Source organism: Alosa pseudoharengus, unplaced genomic scaffold, assembly GCF_046254945.1.
Source record: "Alosa pseudoharengus isolate Yale_2024_CS ecotype anadromous, Long Island Sound unplaced genomic scaffold, YU_APseudo_1.1 YU_APseudo_1.1_scf_18, whole genome shotgun sequence".
NCBI lineage: Eukaryota > Metazoa > Chordata > Actinopteri > Clupeiformes > Clupeidae > Alosa > Alosa pseudoharengus.
In genome coordinates, this window is record NW_027468650.1 from 16412086 (window position 1) to 16430692 (window position 18607).

General features: G+C 42.4%; 1 protein-coding gene across 1 annotated transcript in view; it reads right to left on the reverse strand.

The window, feature by feature from the left end:
* jam3a (junctional adhesion molecule 3a) overlaps nt 1-13771 on the reverse strand; it is a 20238-nt gene extending 6467 nt beyond the window's left edge. The window contains exons 1-4 of the mRNA XM_076290356.1: nt 13697-13771; nt 9467-9532; nt 561-674; nt 1-83 (exon numbers count right to left, since the gene is read on the reverse strand). The exon at nt 1-83 is cut by the window's left edge and continues 70 nt beyond it. Coding sequence (XP_076146471.1) covers nt 1-83; nt 561-674; nt 9467-9532; nt 13697-13745 — 312 coding nt within the window. The 5' untranslated portion in view covers nt 13746-13771. The remainder of the gene's footprint in view (nt 84-560; nt 675-9466; nt 9533-13696) is intronic.
* Nucleotides 13772-18607: the final 4836 nt, after the last annotated feature.

The following is an 18607-nucleotide window of genomic DNA, read 5'->3' on the forward strand; positions in this document are numbered from 1 at the left end:
GTACTGAGCCGTGTCAGATCTGCTCGCGTTCAGGATCACCAGGTTAGCCGGCTCCCGTAGCCACGCCCGATGCTCCAGGTCACCTGACACACAGACAGCCAATCACCATCAAAATCACGCTGAGCGCACGACTCATTCAAACCTCTACTGCAGCTCAATTACAATAATTAAACAATCTAACCTTTTCAAACAAACACAAATACACTGGCCATATCTCCAAAGCAGACACTTGCAATTTCAATCCTCTATTTGTCTTGTCAAAGTTGACTTTAACTTTCCAATTTGGCAGTGTTTCCCATACATTGACTTATTTGTGGCGGCCCACCACAATATCAACATTGACCACCACACAATGATTTTCCAGGTTGTACTAAATTGTGTTTAAATCTGGTTAGCATCAGAACCACGCTGCGCTAATTTGTTAAAAACTGTTGCATTCAAGTTAATTCTGCAAACCTACCAACACAAATAGAATTTAATTCTGTGGGAAACACTGTTTGGTTTTAATCGTCAAAGGAACAGAGAGCTGTGTGATGTTGAGCTGAGTGGTTACTGCTTACCTGAGATTTTGTTCTGAAAGTACACATAGCTGGGCACCCCGTTTTTGATTTTCTTCCACTCTATTCTGGGGTTGTTGGTGGAGATCGACTCGATTAGGCACGACAGCTCAGCGGCTATGGATAGAGAGAGAGGGAGAGGAGAGGGAGGGAGAGTGAACAGAGAAAGTAAAGGGAGGGAGAGAGAAGAGAGAGGGTAAGAGGAGAGAGGAGAAAGAGAAGAGAAGAGTGGATTGGAGAGAAGAGAATAGAGTGGACAGCAGAGGTAGGCTGTGAGCAGGGCCACTGTACAGGGGAGCTTCTACAGTGACCTTTAGTGACGGCCCGTCCAAACACAACCCCTGTACTGGCCTAATGGCCGATCTCATGTGACAGTGTTTGTGCAGACTCAGAGCTGCACTTTTAACCATAGAAAGAAGCTCTGCAGCACAGAGCACACTACAGCACTGAAACCATACACACATACACCTCTACATACACACACACAGACACCTACGCACACACAAACACCTACAAACACACACACAAACATGTATGCACTCATTAATGGCCAGTGATGAAGTGAGGCTCTTATGTCTGCAGTGGTAATACTGTACTGTACTGGAATGTGCGCATAAACTGCTGATGAGTGGGGACAGAGAAGTTGGGCGACGCCAGATGGACGCGGTCTGACTCTGGACAGATCAGAGCAGGGGGTCTACAAGGCCTACACACACACACACTGCACCACCACCCGCCGCACCTCCTTTCTGGGCCTCTAATCTCGTCCTCACACCCACACCCACAGACACAGACACAGGGACGTCTCGTGATCTCTTAGCTCTGGGGTGCTTTAATCTGATCTCAGTTCACACCAGTGGCGGCCGGTGGTTAAAAAAATAACGGAGGAAGAAATGTCCACTTGATTGGTGTTAGTGGCAAATGTAAGTTTGTGATGGTGTTGGTGGCATATGTGAACGAGTATATAGGCCATCTACCCAGACACATTTATAGCAGCAGAATGTACTATGTAGCATTTTAACTGGCAGTGTTGTGCAATAAATGCTGTTCTGACATTCTTGGGGGGGGGTCTGACCTAAGGAGCTAGGATAGCATGCAGTAGCCAGAAAAGTTGTGGGTTCAATTCTTGGCTTCCACCCTTGTGCATTTGAGCAAGGCACTTAACCCCAAACCCCTCCAGGGACAATAGACTTTGTAATATAATTTAAATATACAAGTCACTTTGGATAATAGTGCTAAATTAATAAATGTAAATGTAAATAAATGTAAATTTAGGTCTGGGAAGATATGTAGGTCTAGTTATGAAACACTGTTTTCCTGATGTGCAAAATTATTTAAAGTCTGGGAGGTTTTGCTCAATGTAATACATTTGCAAAAAAGTCTATAATACTAAAAATAGACACTTGTTTTATAAAACCATGTAACTATTGACCATTAAAAATAGACCTTAAAAGTGGTTATTTGTAACATGCTAATGTTTTTAAAGCCAAATTGCTATTATTTAAAGACAGGTTGTAATAGCTAAGTGAGAATTTATACTCGAAAGGCAAATGTTATTGAAGACGTCATTAAAGGAATGCATCATGGTCTGAAACATTCATTAACAATGTAACCATCCAAAGATACAGTTAGAACGGTGAAAACAAGAGCATATTAACAACAAGAACATCATTTAACAATTGTTTAGTTGAGGCATAACTTGGATGATTATAGTTTATTTCAGGAGCAAAAAAACAAGCTTTCCGTTCAACACAAGATTCATAGTTGTATGACTGCAAATAACGTTCTTCTTTCCTCCTCCAACTCTGCAGAGCAGCTAGCTGCTCATTAGTTCACCGTTGCCGCTAAAAACAGCACCCCCTATCGCAATTGAAAATTACTGTACGGAGGAGCTACCTCCCTTGGCCATTGAAAACGACGTGATTCACGAGCCGCTGTGGTCCGAGGCGTTTAAATATGGAGTCAAAATAGGGTCTTTAATATTGAGAGCTTGTGAAAAGATGTTCACATGTGTAATAAAGTTTTGCAGCTGTGCAAAAGGAGTTCTGCATGTGAAAAGAAATTTCGTACCTGTAGAAATATTTTGTACATGTGTGAAAAAAATTATGTACCTGTAGAAATATTACATACTTGTGTGAAAGAAATGTGTATCTGTAGAAATGTTTTGTACATATGTGGGGGGAAAATGCGGATCTGTAAAAATATTTTGTACACGTGTAGAAAAAATATGTACCTGCACAAATACTTTGTACGTGTGTGAATCTCCTACGTGATGCTTTCCTGCGCAACACTGAAAGTACGAGTGTGAAACTGATATACAAGCTTACGGACTTTTGACCCTAATTTTACTGCCTTTCTGAAGAGCCAATCAACACATTGCTTACTGCCAACCAATCAGCGTTCCCCACCGACCACCCAGATTTTGCCGCTAACCCACAGATCTAGTTATTAAAACTGGTGGTAACAGCAAGGGCAGATATGGTAACATTACTGTAAATTAACACCCATAAGTATTTCTGGACTAAAATATTGCAAAGCGATTTGGTTACTTTATTCGTCATGCTTTTATCAGTTGTAACATAGTCAAAACGTTAAGAATATCATACCAGAACCTGAAATAATAACTGTATGATAGCTGCCATAGCTATCCTAGCTGACGTTTATCGTAGCTAGGGTTGCCAACCGTTCCGTATAATACGGATTCGTCCCGTATCCGAAGCTTGAAAGAGGTGTTCCGTATTGAACCCTTACGGAACGCACTTTATTCCGTATTTATGAGAAACTGCTCACTGCGCACACACACTACCATGAAAAACACACACAAAAAAAACTAAAAACCTCTACCATAAACGACACTTTACTGTTTCTCAAAGCAGCAGTGGCCAGCGGGTCCCTGTTGGTCTGTGTCAAGATCACTCGCACGTCGCACGCAAAGGTTCTAGAATGCCGCTGTTCCGCATTGTAATAGGTTGTTTCATGAATTGTTTATCATGTATCGTGGCAACGCTGTCAAAAACAGGCGCGACATTTACGAGAAAAAGTTAACAATGGCCACGTCCAAAACTCCGGTAACCTCAATTTCGGCATGGCCTGTGCTCAGTTTCACAGTGCCGTAATTCCTGACAAGCAACTACTGGCCGCTGCCAGGGAGCAAAATAAAAATAAATGGAAGAAATAAATAAATGCCGCTGAATTTTGATTAGAAGCTAAAGCAGATTTTTCATACTGGTTAATATCGCAAGATTAGATGCTAAAGCAGATTTTTCATACTGGTTCAGATTTTTCATACTGGTTCAATATCGCAATTTTGGAAGATTATTATTAACGTTTTTTCTGTGCATTTTTCTATGGACTCTTCTGCTTGGTTGGCAAGTGCTGCTTGGTCCAAAATGCACCAGAATGAGGGAAATCACATCCACAATCCAAATTTTTCTGGGGGGGGGACCCCCAGACTGACGACCACCCACTCCCCGCCCGGGATGTTCCTTATTTTATTTTCTCATAGTTGGCAACCCTAATCGTAGCTCATAGTGCTAGGGCTAATGTAACTCGTCAGTTTTTTACGTTGCCCAGCGAATAAGTAGGCTTAATTCTTACATGTCTTAAGTTAAAGAATTGAAAGAAATAGGAAATAAAGAAAACGCTTGAACGGGTTTATCCATTTACATTCAGATCTTGCCATAGACTTTGCCTAAGCGCTTGCTTGCTTGGTAGTCTACCGTCCTGTTCAGTCTATGGTTGCTATAGCAACCGCTGCTGTGCTTCATAAACTGTCGAGATAACCGTGTGGTTAACATACTCCCCAAACACAAAGAAAACAAAACTATGTAAGAAAATGGGATGTTGTATTCCAAACAACAAACCAACAGTCCTGGAAGGGCATTACTATAATCTCACTCACTATAATCTCCTAGCTGTGGATGTCCCATTACAACCCATTCATTTGATTAGTCTTTTTTCCGTCCACTAGGCTATTATTATAGGCTTGCAAAGGGTGATAAAATAAACGTGTTCTCATATCAAATAATAATAGCAGATAAACATAAATGTGTGTACAGTATTACTGTTTTTAATCATGAATGACACCACTGAATCACCCTTTCGGAAATGGAATGAATAATTCAACTATTTCGTCAACATTACTGCTAGCTAGAAGCTAACCTATAACGTTACAGTCTAAAAAGCGGATGGGATAGCTAACGTTAACATTACGGCTCCGCTTCAACCCTTTTTGCGATCACAGTATAAATTGAGCTACCACGTCACTCTTAATTAAGTTATAATTTTGCAACCCCAATCAAAGAGTATACCAGAGAATTTCGAATAAGACATTATAGACGGGCTCTGAGTATACTCTTCGATATGAAGCCAATCGGTTTAGCACCAAAATCTAGGTGGTCGGTGGGAAACGCTGATTGGTTGGCAGTAAGCAATGTGTTGATTGGCTCTTCAGAAAGGCAGTAAAATTAGAGTCAAAAGTCCGTAAGCTTGTATCTCAGTTTCACACTCGTACTTTCAGTGTTGCGCAGGAAAGCATCGCGTAGGAGATTCACACACGTACAAAGTATTTGTGCAGGTACATATTTTTTCCACACGTGTACAAAATATTTTTACAGATCCGCATTTTCCCCCCACATATGTACAAAACATTTCTACAGATACACATTTCTTTCACACAAGTACGTAATATTTCTACAGGTACATAATTTTTTCACACATGTACAAAATATTTCTACAGGTACGAAATTTCTTTTCACATGCAGAACTCCTTTTGCACAGCTGCAAAACTTTATTACACATGTGAACATCTTTTCACAAGCTCTCAATATTAAAGACCCTATTTTGACTCCATATTTATAACATAGACAGTAAAGGTTTATAATGGACTTCAATAAGGGGCTTGAGGAGGAAGCTCCTCCATACAGTAATTTTCAATTGCGATAGGGGGTGCTGTTGGTATTTTGACCTAGGGGAACGATTTTGTTCATTTAAAGTGTTCAAATAGTAATATATTAACAGTAATTTATCAGAATAGTAATTCACTTTATATATTTTTTATTTTTCTCTAAAATTTTAGGGAGGGTGTTCCTCCCTTTCCTCAATGAAGGAGCCTCCTCTGGTTCACACCCACAGACATCCCCAGAACTAGTTCTTATGCCGCGTTTCAGTTGTCTCCTAAAATGGCTCGTGCTTCCGAATGATGTCACATTCAAGTAAAAACACGAGCTGGTTGCATTTCAGTTAGTCAACAAGTCATGAGAACAATGCTACCATTTGTTAGCAATTGTCTGTTAGCAATTGTTACTAGGGTTGCAAAATTCCGGGAATTTTAAAAGTTGGAAACTTTCCATGGGAATTAACGGGAATATATGGGAATTAACAGGAATAAACGGGAATTAATGGGAATAAACTGGGAATTTTTAATATGGCAGGTTAGTCTATAACAGGGAACTTAAATGTAGTGGACAAAACCCCATCTTGCAGCATAATATTAGTTAAAACAACCTGATTTAATGCAATTTCAGTCAAATTTCTACCCTGCACATATGTCAATCACATGCACACAGCAATCGGCATAGGCTGCTAGACATAAAGGAAATCTATGGTGCGTTCATATGCATGGGGAAAAAATGTTCCAACCAATCAGATTTTGTTGTTGAGTGGTGTAGTGTTAACCTGACTCCGCTAGATGGATTTGCTCCGCACATCCATCTGGGAACTTTTCATTGAAGAACTTTTGGGAAGGGGCGGACATACTGGTTAGCTGATTGGATAAACCATCTGTCTATCACCACCTTTGTTGGTTATCGACGGGCCAAATCAACCAATTAGATGAACAAAGTATTCTTCTAATGCCGTTTAACATACAATTAAGTTAGGTAACGTGACAAACGTTAAGATGTTTTAACTTACCATTTATGAACCTAATCAACGACAATTCCCATCAAGTTTTCACGGTAGGCCCTACACTTCTGAAGATAGTATATTCCTCCATTATGAACTGGAATCAGCCGTGGAGGATGTCTGTGTCGTTCATTCCTCTCAGCTGCATGGCTGAGACTCATAGCTTCACAGTTTACCCAGGAATACTTTCTAATTTGAATAAAACTTGCGCGATAGCTATGCTCATCTCTGTGGAATGCGTCATGTTGTTCGTTGCGTCACACCTCAACCCGCCTCAAAGCCAACGCTGATTGGACGTTCGTTTGGTGAACTGCTCCAAATTTTCTTTAACGGAAAGTATCCAGACTGATCTGCGAGTGAAACCCTGAAGCTCGCGAGATCAGGATGGTCTCACGAGGCTAGTGTAGTGTATCTTGGGCAGTTCAGTGTTGCTAGTTTAGCACACTAGTAAACCATAGGCAGAGAATGGATTCCCGCTAGCATGCTAACTAGCTTTGTATGCTAAGCTAAGCAAAAATCCGAACATACAAATCATATTGCTTATTACGAAACAAAATGTTAATGTTTGTATATGAAACAGTTTGTATGAATTACCCAAAATTCCATGTTAATTTCCGTAAATTCCCATTAATTCCCATAATTTCCTTTAATTCCATGAAAATTTCCAATTTGGAATATTTCCAAAATTCCCCAGCTTAACTTCCCATGGTAAGTTTCCGGAAAGTTTCCGGAAATTTACCGAAAATTTTCCGCCCCTTTGCAACCCTAATTGTTACCAGTTTAAAACGAAGCATTACACAGTATTTTACACAAACAAATGTCAAAGCAACATAGCGACAAATAGAGGTTAGACACTATTGTTTCTACGACTGTTTTAATGAGACACAAATCAGACAGAACTGCTAATAAATAGAGTAGACTTTATCTGCGGCTCTCATTTAATGTTTTTTCAAATGTCAAACTCTGGGTACTCTGGGTTCGAATGAGCTGAACAAGTCGAGATACAGCTTCAGGGGGCGTTCCTTTTTCAACTTCCGGTTAGTAGTTTGGGAAAACAACAAATGGAACGCACCATTACTTAGTCAAACCGAGCATGGGTATTTACACTGTAAGCACTTTTTGTAGTTTCTATAACTTTTTACATGTCCAGACTGCCTGGAACTGGGAATGATTGATGGAAACTGGGAACTATTACAGCTCCTACATCAGGGTAGGGTCTTTCCCCTGTATATAGGAGCCATGACTGATGTACGTGTTGATTGGTCACGCACAATAGCCAACTTAGCCAAGGCAGCAGAAGCGCCATTTCAAATCATTCAGCTTCTGTTTAAATTTGCTTTTTCTTGCAACATAAAAACTGCACGAGGAGGTTGCAGAGGCCACTATGGTTGTGCAATACATGGCTTCTGGACAGAGGAGAACACTGATGAAAACAGGAATGCTGATTCTTTGATTTCAAAGTGCTTCCTGATACCATGATCTTCAGGATCTCCATGATCAGGACTCTGAGGAAGATGCATGAAGCATCTAAACGTTAGCCCCTTTTGTGCACCTTAATTAAAGTTTATAGCTATTACTACATCTGTGCTGCTCCGAATTTTTACTTCTAGTATATATACACGGTCCGCTCTTCGTCTGATGCACCAGATGTAATGCTGCAGAAGCGCGGTGGATCCACTCTTTTGTGAGACCATGATCTTCTAGTTTGTCAATAAACTTCAGAAGCCTAAATTGCAAAAGTAATTCCTAAAGTAATAAATAGGCTGCACCCCTAAAGTCAATTTGATGGTAACCTTACCAACAAAAACACTGATTCGATTGCTGCCATAAACCAAACTAACATGAGTATTTTCCACTGGAGTAGAGCTACGTAGGCTATGCTAACTGCAGCTTATTTAATTATATACGTACAGTAAGTAGTAGGCAATATCTTTTCACTGTATGGTTGGCTACATATGGGAGCCTACTTTTACTAGCTTTTTGCAATGCTATCTGTCAATAAACTTGAGTAGCCTAAAAAGCAACGTTGTCCATTTAATTACATTACATTACATTCATGTAAGTCAGGGGTCGGCAAATAGTGGCCCGCGGGCCAATTTTGGCCCGCCATCTATTCTATCTGGCCCGCGAGATGACGTTAATTTGCTGTTGAATGAATTTTTTTTTTAACCCCATGTTTTTAAAAAGAAAAAAAGGCCTACAGCAATCCCATCAATTTCAAAACATTTATTGAGGTATAGATGATAGTCCTACTAAAGTGACAAAACAGGTGGAACATCCTTGCAGTTATCCATGACGCACAGGTCGGAACGGTATTGGCACGCGAGTGCGCGTAATCTTGTGCAAAAAAACAACAACAGTGTCCTGTCTCCCTCTTCCAGTGGGCAAGGTCAAAAATAGCCTATGTTACGTTAAATTAATAGGCTTGGCATTAAGAAATGCAGGCAGGCTCAACACATACCTCTGCTTCCATTCTTCTTTGTAGGTCCTGCATTCTGAATCAATTTTTCTTTTCAAGGCTTTTGACAACGACATTTTGCATCGATAACTAGCATATAGCAATGTTCAGCTAATCATTTACACGTCATCCAAAAGAATAATATTTGTAGCCTACACATTAGTTACGGCAAGTTGCTAGTCAAGTCGCCTGTTTCATGAGAGACGACAGGAGATGCAGCAGGCGGCATAAAAACAGCGCACATAAGCAAATAAACGTTTTTAATGGAATTAAATTAAATGCATTTTAAAAGTTAGATGATGTTTATTTTAATATAATATAATAATTAATAATTTAAATAGTAGGCCTATAACCCCCCCCCCCCCCCCCCCATTACAAAAGCTATGGCCCGCGATGCCATTGTCTGAAAAAAAATTGGCCCGGGTCCAAACGTAATTGCCGACCCCTGATGTAAGTAATAGGCTGTTTCCATAATGTCAACTAGACATCCCAGAGTGACCCACACACACACAGTTACAAACCAATGACCAGCTCCTGCAGTACTTACAGTCGAACTCGTTGGTCCAGACGGTCTTCTCTGTGGTCCTGAGGATGACTGCCAGAGCCGTGTAACCTGCCACATCAACACACATAGGGGAGATGAATAAACACCCGAAACAGAAACACACACAAAACACACACACACACACACACACACACCAGGAGGATCAAATCATGTCCATATGTGCTGACCAACATAACAGGATGATTCACTGAGATGGGGTATGGTTGGACATTAATGCCCGGGTTGGAGTATTACTGTGAGATGGGCCGGGTTGGACATTATGGCCGGGTTGGAGTATTACTGTGAGATGGGCTATGGTTGGACATTAATGTGGTCCTCACATCCCCTCTGGGTCTGCCCATGGCGACACGCAGCAGCATCAGTGTGCATCAGCACAGTGTTTGTGATGACAGGCCTGTTTGTGATATGCATGTAGTCTCTCTCTCTCTCTCTCTCTCTCTCTCTCTCTCTCTCTCTCTCTCTCTCTCTCTCTCTCTCTCTCTCTCTCTCTCTCTCTCTCTCTCTCTCTCTCTCTCTCTCTCTCTCTCTCTCTCTCTCTCTCTCTCTCTCTCTCTCTCTCTCTCTCTCTCTCTCTCTCTCTCTCTCTCTCTCTCTCTCTCTCTCTCTCTCTCTCTTATATCAGAGAGTCTATGTGTGCTACAGTATATTATGCTGGAATGACAGAGGGACTCTGGACCAGAGGGGTGGAGCCTTCACAATTAATGATGCTACTGCACCATCGCTAATGTGTGGTTTGGTTTCATTGTTTTTAATACACCATAAAGCAGAACACAAGTGATGTTGATGACAGACTTCATCACTCTGTCCACAGTATAATGGAAGACCAAACACTCATTTCAATCATGTCCTGTGACCGTCAGATTCTCCCTCAGTGATTCTAAGCACGGTAAAGTAAACTTGTTCATCATCTTCTCATTTCACAACAATCACTGCTGCTGACACAGAGACACACAGACACATACACACACACAGACACACACACACACACACACACACACACAAAACAACTGGTCCTTTAATTAGATTAGGATCCGTGTCATTACCAGGCTACCGCTCAGATCACTGGGCAGTACTGGCCACTGTCTTTCCTTTCCCTGTGTGTCCCTCCACTGCTAATAATGTGCATTATTTACGCATGTAAACACACACACACACACACACACACACAAGCAGGACAGGCAGGGCAGAGAGTGCTGGGGACCTTGAACACACAAGTTCATCGGAGCGTAGCATGGCGTGGCGTGGTGTTGTCACAGCTGTAGCCGGCCAGCCAGACTGACGCATAGGGGTCTCAGCTTACGTCCACAGAACACAGTGCAACCCACCCCCCACCCCCACGCTGGCCAATCCATCTCCACGTATCCCCTCTCCTGCCAATAACCCAAGGACCATGCTGAGGGAGCAGGCACGCACAGAGAGAGAGAGAGAGGGAGAGGGAGAGAGGGAGAGGGAGAGAGAGAGAGAGAGAGAGAGAGAGAGAGAGAGAGACACAGGGAGAGACACACACACCCCCACACACTTGCTTCTCGGAAGAACATGTGAGCTGGGCCCTGTTCCAGCATGGTGCATTAAGTTCGTATGAAAATGGACCTGAGGCCCCGGCCGTGGCGCAACTGGCTGGGGCACCTGCAGCGTACACCGGCGACCTGGGTTCGATTCCCGCCCGGGGGTCCTTTCCGGATCCCACCCACGACTCTCTCTCCCGCTCACTTCCTGTCATTCTCCACTATCCTATCTGATTGAAGGCATAAAAGGCCAAAAAAATATACTTAAAAAAAAGGAAAAAAAAAGAAAATGGAGCTGAGAGCAGAGGAAACGTGATGACCGGCCCCCGCTGCCGGCCGGCCACGTCACATCATGTCACGTCGCCTCCAGGAGTGCTGGCCTGCCGTCTGACCGGCTCAGGTCAGACAAAACAAACATCCAGCATCCGCTCTGCTTTCTGAATACATTTTCTGTCTATTGTCAGTGTGCAAGAGAAAGTTTAGCATATTAATAATGTAAATATCAGCCTGGGTCTTAATTAAGGCCATGATGAGAAGAGGACTGTCCAGGTCTGTCATGCTTAAATAATGAAGACCACTAAGGACCTATATGTCATATAAATGCCGGGGGGGGGTGACCTCATACGAGAGCCACTCTGTCTCTTCTAATGAGGCTTTGTCAGTCTGGGAACCTAATTAAATGACAAAGCCTGATTGTTTTTAGCCAGAAGAGACACATTCCACTGTGCTCAAAACTCTCATTCCATCCAACTATAGCTGATTTCAACACACATCCCTGGCGGCAACACCCACAACTCCAGCAGAGTCCAACACAACCACAAGCAGGACCCCACCCACTGACTAACCCCCAACCGCGCACAATGGAGCGAGACAGCTCTCGCTCACTGTGAGCGACTCGAGACAGCGAGCGCAACGACTGAGACAGTCTGAGTGACACCCCACGGCACCCTCAGAACCAGGCCTGACGCTGCCTCTAATTAGAAAGACTGGACCCTCAAGAGAGACAGGGAAAAAAACAAAGAAAAAAAAGAGAAAGAGAGAGAGAGAGTCCTTCTGTGCTCTGTTGGCTGGTTCTGTCTCATTTCTGCTCTGTTCGCCATGCGTCTGAAGAGCCCTGACAGACTTCTCAGCCTCTCAGCTCGCCTTGGCAGCAGCTGGACTTGGCCTGAGTCGAGCGGGTGAGCGCGCTTGCTTCAGTATTCACAGCACAGCAGAAAACAAGCCGCTCCTAAAGGAGGACACTGTCACACTGTTCACAACCACCGCGAAGAGTTGTGCACACACACACACACTATACACGCGCACACACACGCACACACACACACACACACACACACACACACACACTTCACACACACACAAAGGCAAGGTTTCATAATGCCCCTATTGAGCAAAAACCTTTGCCATAAATGGCTGACTTACCAAGCCCACGGCACTCAGTGATCTAATTCATAAGGTGTGAAGCTTAAATTGTGAAATAAGTTTATGTAGGGGCCTGCTTGTCATCTCTCTGCATAATTAGTGACCCAAACAGGCCAAAGAGAGAATGGAAACAGTGTAAGGGGTTGGCCATCCCCTGAGCTCTGCTGATTTACTGTGTCTAAAAAAAGCCTTTCCCAAGCATTCCACCGCTGCCTTAAAGAGAAGGGCATGTCATCCACGCTCTCTCACACACAGAGAACGCCACACACACACACACATAAACACATAAGCCACGGTTCTGTTTAGCCTAACTCTCACTCAAGTTCAATGATAGATAGCCACTACAATGCAATGCAATGCATATATGCTATAGCCTAGGCCCATCTTGTCTTGTCTGTCCTTTTGACTGGATCACTTAAAGTGACCTTGAGTTAGGGGTAGGATCTGTCTGCATAACATCCTGTCATCCTTATTCAGGACAGTGTGTGTGTGTGTGTGTGTGTGTTGGTTGCTGAGACCCCGAGGAACTTCATGTGTCCAGCCGTCAATGTTGCAAAGTGAGCCAGCACATACAGAGATTGTGCTGTCAGTGTAAACCAATCTGCTGTAGCAGGCATGAAGCCATGTATCCGTGGCACAGGGGACACACAAGTCATATTGTGACCCAAAAAGCATAGCTGTAGTCTGCACATAATCTGCACAATAGCCTGAAAACTTTATAATCTCCCCTCCTGACACCAAAGGGATAACGCTTCCCCTTTAGAACTTTGAAAACATCGGATAGGCTAACAAACACTCTAAAGCCGCAGCATCAGTCTGTCACTCGACCTGTGATTGTAACGCGAGTCGCATTTCCATAGGAATAATGCGCAAACAAAATATCTAAGAAAAATAAATGTCACATAACAGGTTAGTTTACAATATTGAACCCGTGGGCTTTAAGTAGCTATTAATTATATCACTTTTTATCGCGACTTCATGCCACAAAACATGATCTCCTCTATATTGTCAATTAGCTAGTAGCCTATTTCAAATCTATTTTAGTGCCAAGTGCCAATCAAACTAATTGCCTCTAAAATCGTATTCACTGCCAACACCAACACCACCACGGGGCAGCTGAATGTAGCTAAAACCAAGCTAGCTCGCTAATGTAACCACCACAAGGCAGCAAATATTGGACAAGAGAAACGGACGATATCTTACATTCAGCATGATATCCACGTTCATCTGCATTCACCTGACACATACATTAGAAAGCAAATGGATATGAGACAGCGGGACTTACTGAAAGCGAAGCAGAGGAGAAGAAACACACTGTGCCGTGTTAACGCCATCTTGGAGCTGCTGGTTATGAAGTGGTCCAGCAGACAGGAGAGCCGCTGGATGCTGCCCGCTCACAGGTTTCCATAGCTACAAGGACAATTTAGCGGAAAAAAGGTGCCATCTAAACCGGAAATGTATTGCAATGCGATGGCAAAGATGTTTGAACCTCTGTTCTTAATTTTTTTTTTGCCATCACTGGAACGCTGTTCGAGGTCGGTAATTGCACTTGACAGTATTGTTTGAGGTTAATTTTATTCATATATCGATCACCTCGATGTTGTACTGTCAATATGAAAGAAGAGGCTTTTATTGTGTAATCAGTTGGCCTATGTGAAAAAAAAAACTCCGTGTGCAAACATTGGCAGTTCTGAAGGGAATGATCTATATCAAGATATCAATCTGTTACGGAATCCAGTGTTGGAATCCAATGCAAATGCATAGTGGGTCTATGGGGGGTCTCATTCGACTGCCAGCCACTAGGTGGCAGTGTTTGCTCACGATCAAGGCACTATTTACAGGTATGACATCATCCAATTTGAGCATTTGCAAAACCTGAGATCATCCAATTTGGGCATTTGCGAGGTTTCTCGCTAACGCATCCTGCCAGTTCTGATAAATACACTGCTGCTTAATATGGATTTCAATCTTTCCTTTATCTGAACTGATCTGGAGACTCTGATATGTGTGTGTGTGTGTCACATGTGTGATCATGGCTGTGTTTGACATTCTGTTTTTTTTTTTTTTGCAAGGCGGTAAAATGTAGGCACAGTGTTCAGTCTCAGTGCAACTTCTTATTTAATTTCCTTCTGTCTGCAGTTCAGAGAAGAAATGAACGGTATAGGCTAGAGGGAGTAGATTGATTTGCCTTTGGTGAGACTTTACAGTGTGAATGCAGCATCTGCTATTTCCTGATTATAATGGTGTTTCACTGAAGGGCACCACTGTGGTGCTCTTCCTCGCTATGATTTTCTTTAATCCCCCATGTGTGAGGACACACTCAATGAATGGGTAGTTGATTAGACTATATTATTATACAGAGTTGTGCTTTATTATATAGAAACATCATGTGGGTAAAGGAAGGGCATTTTGAACCACTTTGTTTGTGATTACAGTAATTTATTGTGAGTTTTTGAATGCATGTATGAAATATTTAGGCATGTCTATGTGTGTATGTGTGTGTGCGTGTGTGCGTCCGTGCGTGTGTGTGTGTGTGTGCGTGCGTGTGTGTGTGTGTATTGTGTTTTCACAGTTTCGGCAGATTCATATTGAGCTTTTCCCATGCCAACTAGTGCACCAGAGTAATGACTAGGACAAAATAACAGACAGAACAACCCCATATCTGACCCCAAGCACTCCTGTAAACAGACCTCTCACACACAGGTCACACTATTTGAATGGCCCTCCATGAAGTGATCCTATTGCTGGCAGGCTATAAACTCGAATAACAGCAGTTCACTGGTTTGATTCCCACCGTGCTGGAACACTGATTGAGCTGATTACACTGATGAAGTAGTGCTGTATACCTGGCATGCTCTGTTTAGATAAAAGCAGCGGGTGAAGGAATGAATAGAAATGGTCCCCTATGCTGAGACGGACTCCCTCTGTGAGAAATGCCAGAGTCTGACTCTGCTCCTGGCCAGGCTCAGTTAGTGTGTGAGACGTGGACTTGATGAGAAAGAACACTTGTGAAATATACTCTAGCTCTGAAGCATGCAGAAAGCCTCTCTCAGCCATGTGAACAAAATCAATTCATGTCTCCCAGAAAATGCAGTCAAAAATGACCAGAAAGTAATCAAACACTTATTTGATCTTTTTTTATTTTTCATTCTTGGACTATAAGGGAGATTTAGTCCAGATTTGCAAAGACTATCCCTTATTTTGTGAGATTTTCCTCACAGGGTCTTTTTTCCCTTGAAGGGCATTCTTCCAGGCCCAGTTTCCTAATTGAATTGCTGGGAGCGACGGAAGAGCTGACCTGGCAGTATTTTCATTGTGAAGGCTCAGAATTAGCATCCCTTCGCTTGAAACCCGCTCTCCACACTCATGCAATATAAATAAACGTGATGGGGTCCGATCAAGTACTTCTCTGATCCGCCTGCATGGCCTGTGATGAGTTTGTTATCATTTTAACACTAAATATTTTAGTGTTTATGCATTGGTTGTTTGTATGGTTATGGTTATGGATTTGGCAGACGCCTTTGTCCAAAGCGACACACAAATACAAAACAACATAATATTTAAAATTGAACAGGGAACAGATTAGAATGTTGGTCAAATATAATAAGGAGAATAGTAATAATAAACAACAATATCAATTCAATCAATAGCCTAATAAAATAAGCAATGAAAATGAGGGGAAAAGCAATAATAAAACAATAATGTCCATTCAATCAATAATATAAAAACAATGACATGGTAAGACTACATTAAGGAGAATATCAATAATAAACAATAATGTCAAATTAATCAACAGCCTAATGAAAATAAAACAATATTATACAAACCATAACACATAAGCGCTTAAACAACTAAGGACATGTTGAACAGGAATGTCTTTAGACCCCTCTTAAACGACCCAAAACTACCACAGGAACGGAGAGCACTGCAACTCATTCCACCAACATGGAACCACTGAGCAGTGGCGTAGCCAGGATTATTTTATGGGGGGGGCCAGCTGGGTCCAGACTTTTTATTGGGGTGGCACTTGGGAATCAAAACTATTATTTGAAAACTACTCAAAAAGTTCTGAAGATTACAGTGTCGGCTACCCAGTCTAGGCTACCCAGATCTGTCACCAATTCATATTAATACTTGCATTGATTTGATTTGATTTGATTTTTAAATAACACAAAGACAAAAAGCATATTATACCATTCTTATTTTTAAATGTAGCCTACTGTCAGCTGGACATGACTTTCATCTATGTGTAGGGCAGACTGTCCGGAATCTGGCAATATAAGAACCATGGTGGAGGGGGCGTTGGTGGCTGAGCAATTTACAGACATGTGGTGTGAGCCTTACAGAAATAAATGGCATTTTATTTATTTAGTAATGAAAAATAACCTTTCTGCGCTGTACACTCATGATGATTCTGAAACAACTTTTTACTACATTGTCATGAACAAAGTGAAGACAAAAAAGTGTTTCTTTGTCGAAGAAATTGGGATGCAATGTGAGTCTCAAATTGAATGCCATGCAGGAATTTGCTAGGATCTCAAAACCGTATTATGAACATGCTTTGCCATAGAGAAACACATAATAGCATTGGATTATGATCATGCTTTGCCACCACAACACACAAAAACGTGGGGTAAGTCGAACTATTTGAAGTTATTACTTTGATGTCATTTCGTCTGTTTTATAACCATGGGTGGATTATGAACTTTTGGGCCCCTGGGCCCAGATGTATTAAGGGCCCCCCACTAATTGTCGTAAATGTGTGAGGGGGGGTTTGGGGGTCCTCCCCCAGACATTTTTTCATTTGTTTGATGTGATTTCCTAGCCTGGCGGGCCATCCTATATCATTGAAATGTATAGTCTGGAATCGAACCATTCATGTCTTTCAAACTGCCTAGGCATGTAATAGCGCTACGACCATATCCCTATCCGGTCGGCAAAACGGCAAATACATTCTTCTTCGAAAGGAATGACTTAAGTGCATTGTGTTGCTCAACTTTCAAAGAAAAGCACAAGTCCAACTCCTCCAAAGTTGACGCCAACACCGATTCAAACAACCGCTCTTCGTTTGCCATAGCCACCTTCCTTGTTGTTCACCGTCGCAGGACTGTCGTTATCCTGTTAAGCCCGCCTTAAGACTCTCTAACAAAATAGAGCGCTGTGATTGGATGACGTCCACAGCCAATAGAAATCCCTATGGTTTGGTACAAGACGTACAGGCTGAGCAAATGAATTTGCCGCCGCTAGGGTGCGTCTAGATTTCTAGGCTAGTGATTTCCTGTATTCTGGTGCATTTTGGGGATGGCCAATACTAAATTCAATCAGATTCATAGCCTACATCCTAATTTGTTGATATTGAGGCAATGATTCCATGCAAAGGCTTGGGCTTCAGGGCCCCCTGACCCCTTGGGCCCCTGGGCCTGGGCCCGGTAGGCCCGTGCAGTAATCCATCCCTGTTTATAACCCAGAAGGATGTACTTGGCTCTGTGTCTCCTCTTTTAACTGACATGCGTGGCATATCTATCCGATCACGGGGTCGTAGGGCTTAATTCAAACGAGAGTAATGGGTGGGCAGCGTTGTTTTTTGTACATGATGTTATTTTGCAGTCACGTTGTCTGTTTTTATAGCCCAGAAGCATTGATATACTTGGTACCAATAGATAGCCCTGTGTCTCCTCTTTCTTCTGATATGCTTGCCATATCTATGCGATCACGGGTTCGCTAGTAATTCAAACGAGAGTAATGGGTACGCAGGTGAACTGTAAATATGAATCAATTTGATTTAATTTCATGATTATTTTTTATTTTCATACTTGATCGCACAGACAAGTGTTTAGTCTCGTTGGAAAGCCCCACTTCTGCTCTGTCACGCAATTAAGGTTTCATCTCGCTGTGATGAACAATTCCGGAGCAATGTAACAAAGAACTAAGGCAAAGCAGCCTGCCTCCAGCGGTCCCCAACCACCGGGCCGCGGCTCGGTACCGGGCCGCAGGACATTCCTAACCGGGCCGTAGCCTACGACATGAGTTTAAAAAAAAAATGCAAACAAACTAAACTAAATTTAATTCGCAATAATGTCACGTTTTTACATGGCACAGGCCTATATGCAGTTGTTTGATTGCACGCATGTTTGCATTTTGCAAGGTCTATTTTCTTAAGTCTGTCTGTCCCGCCTTCAACACTTTTACATACAGT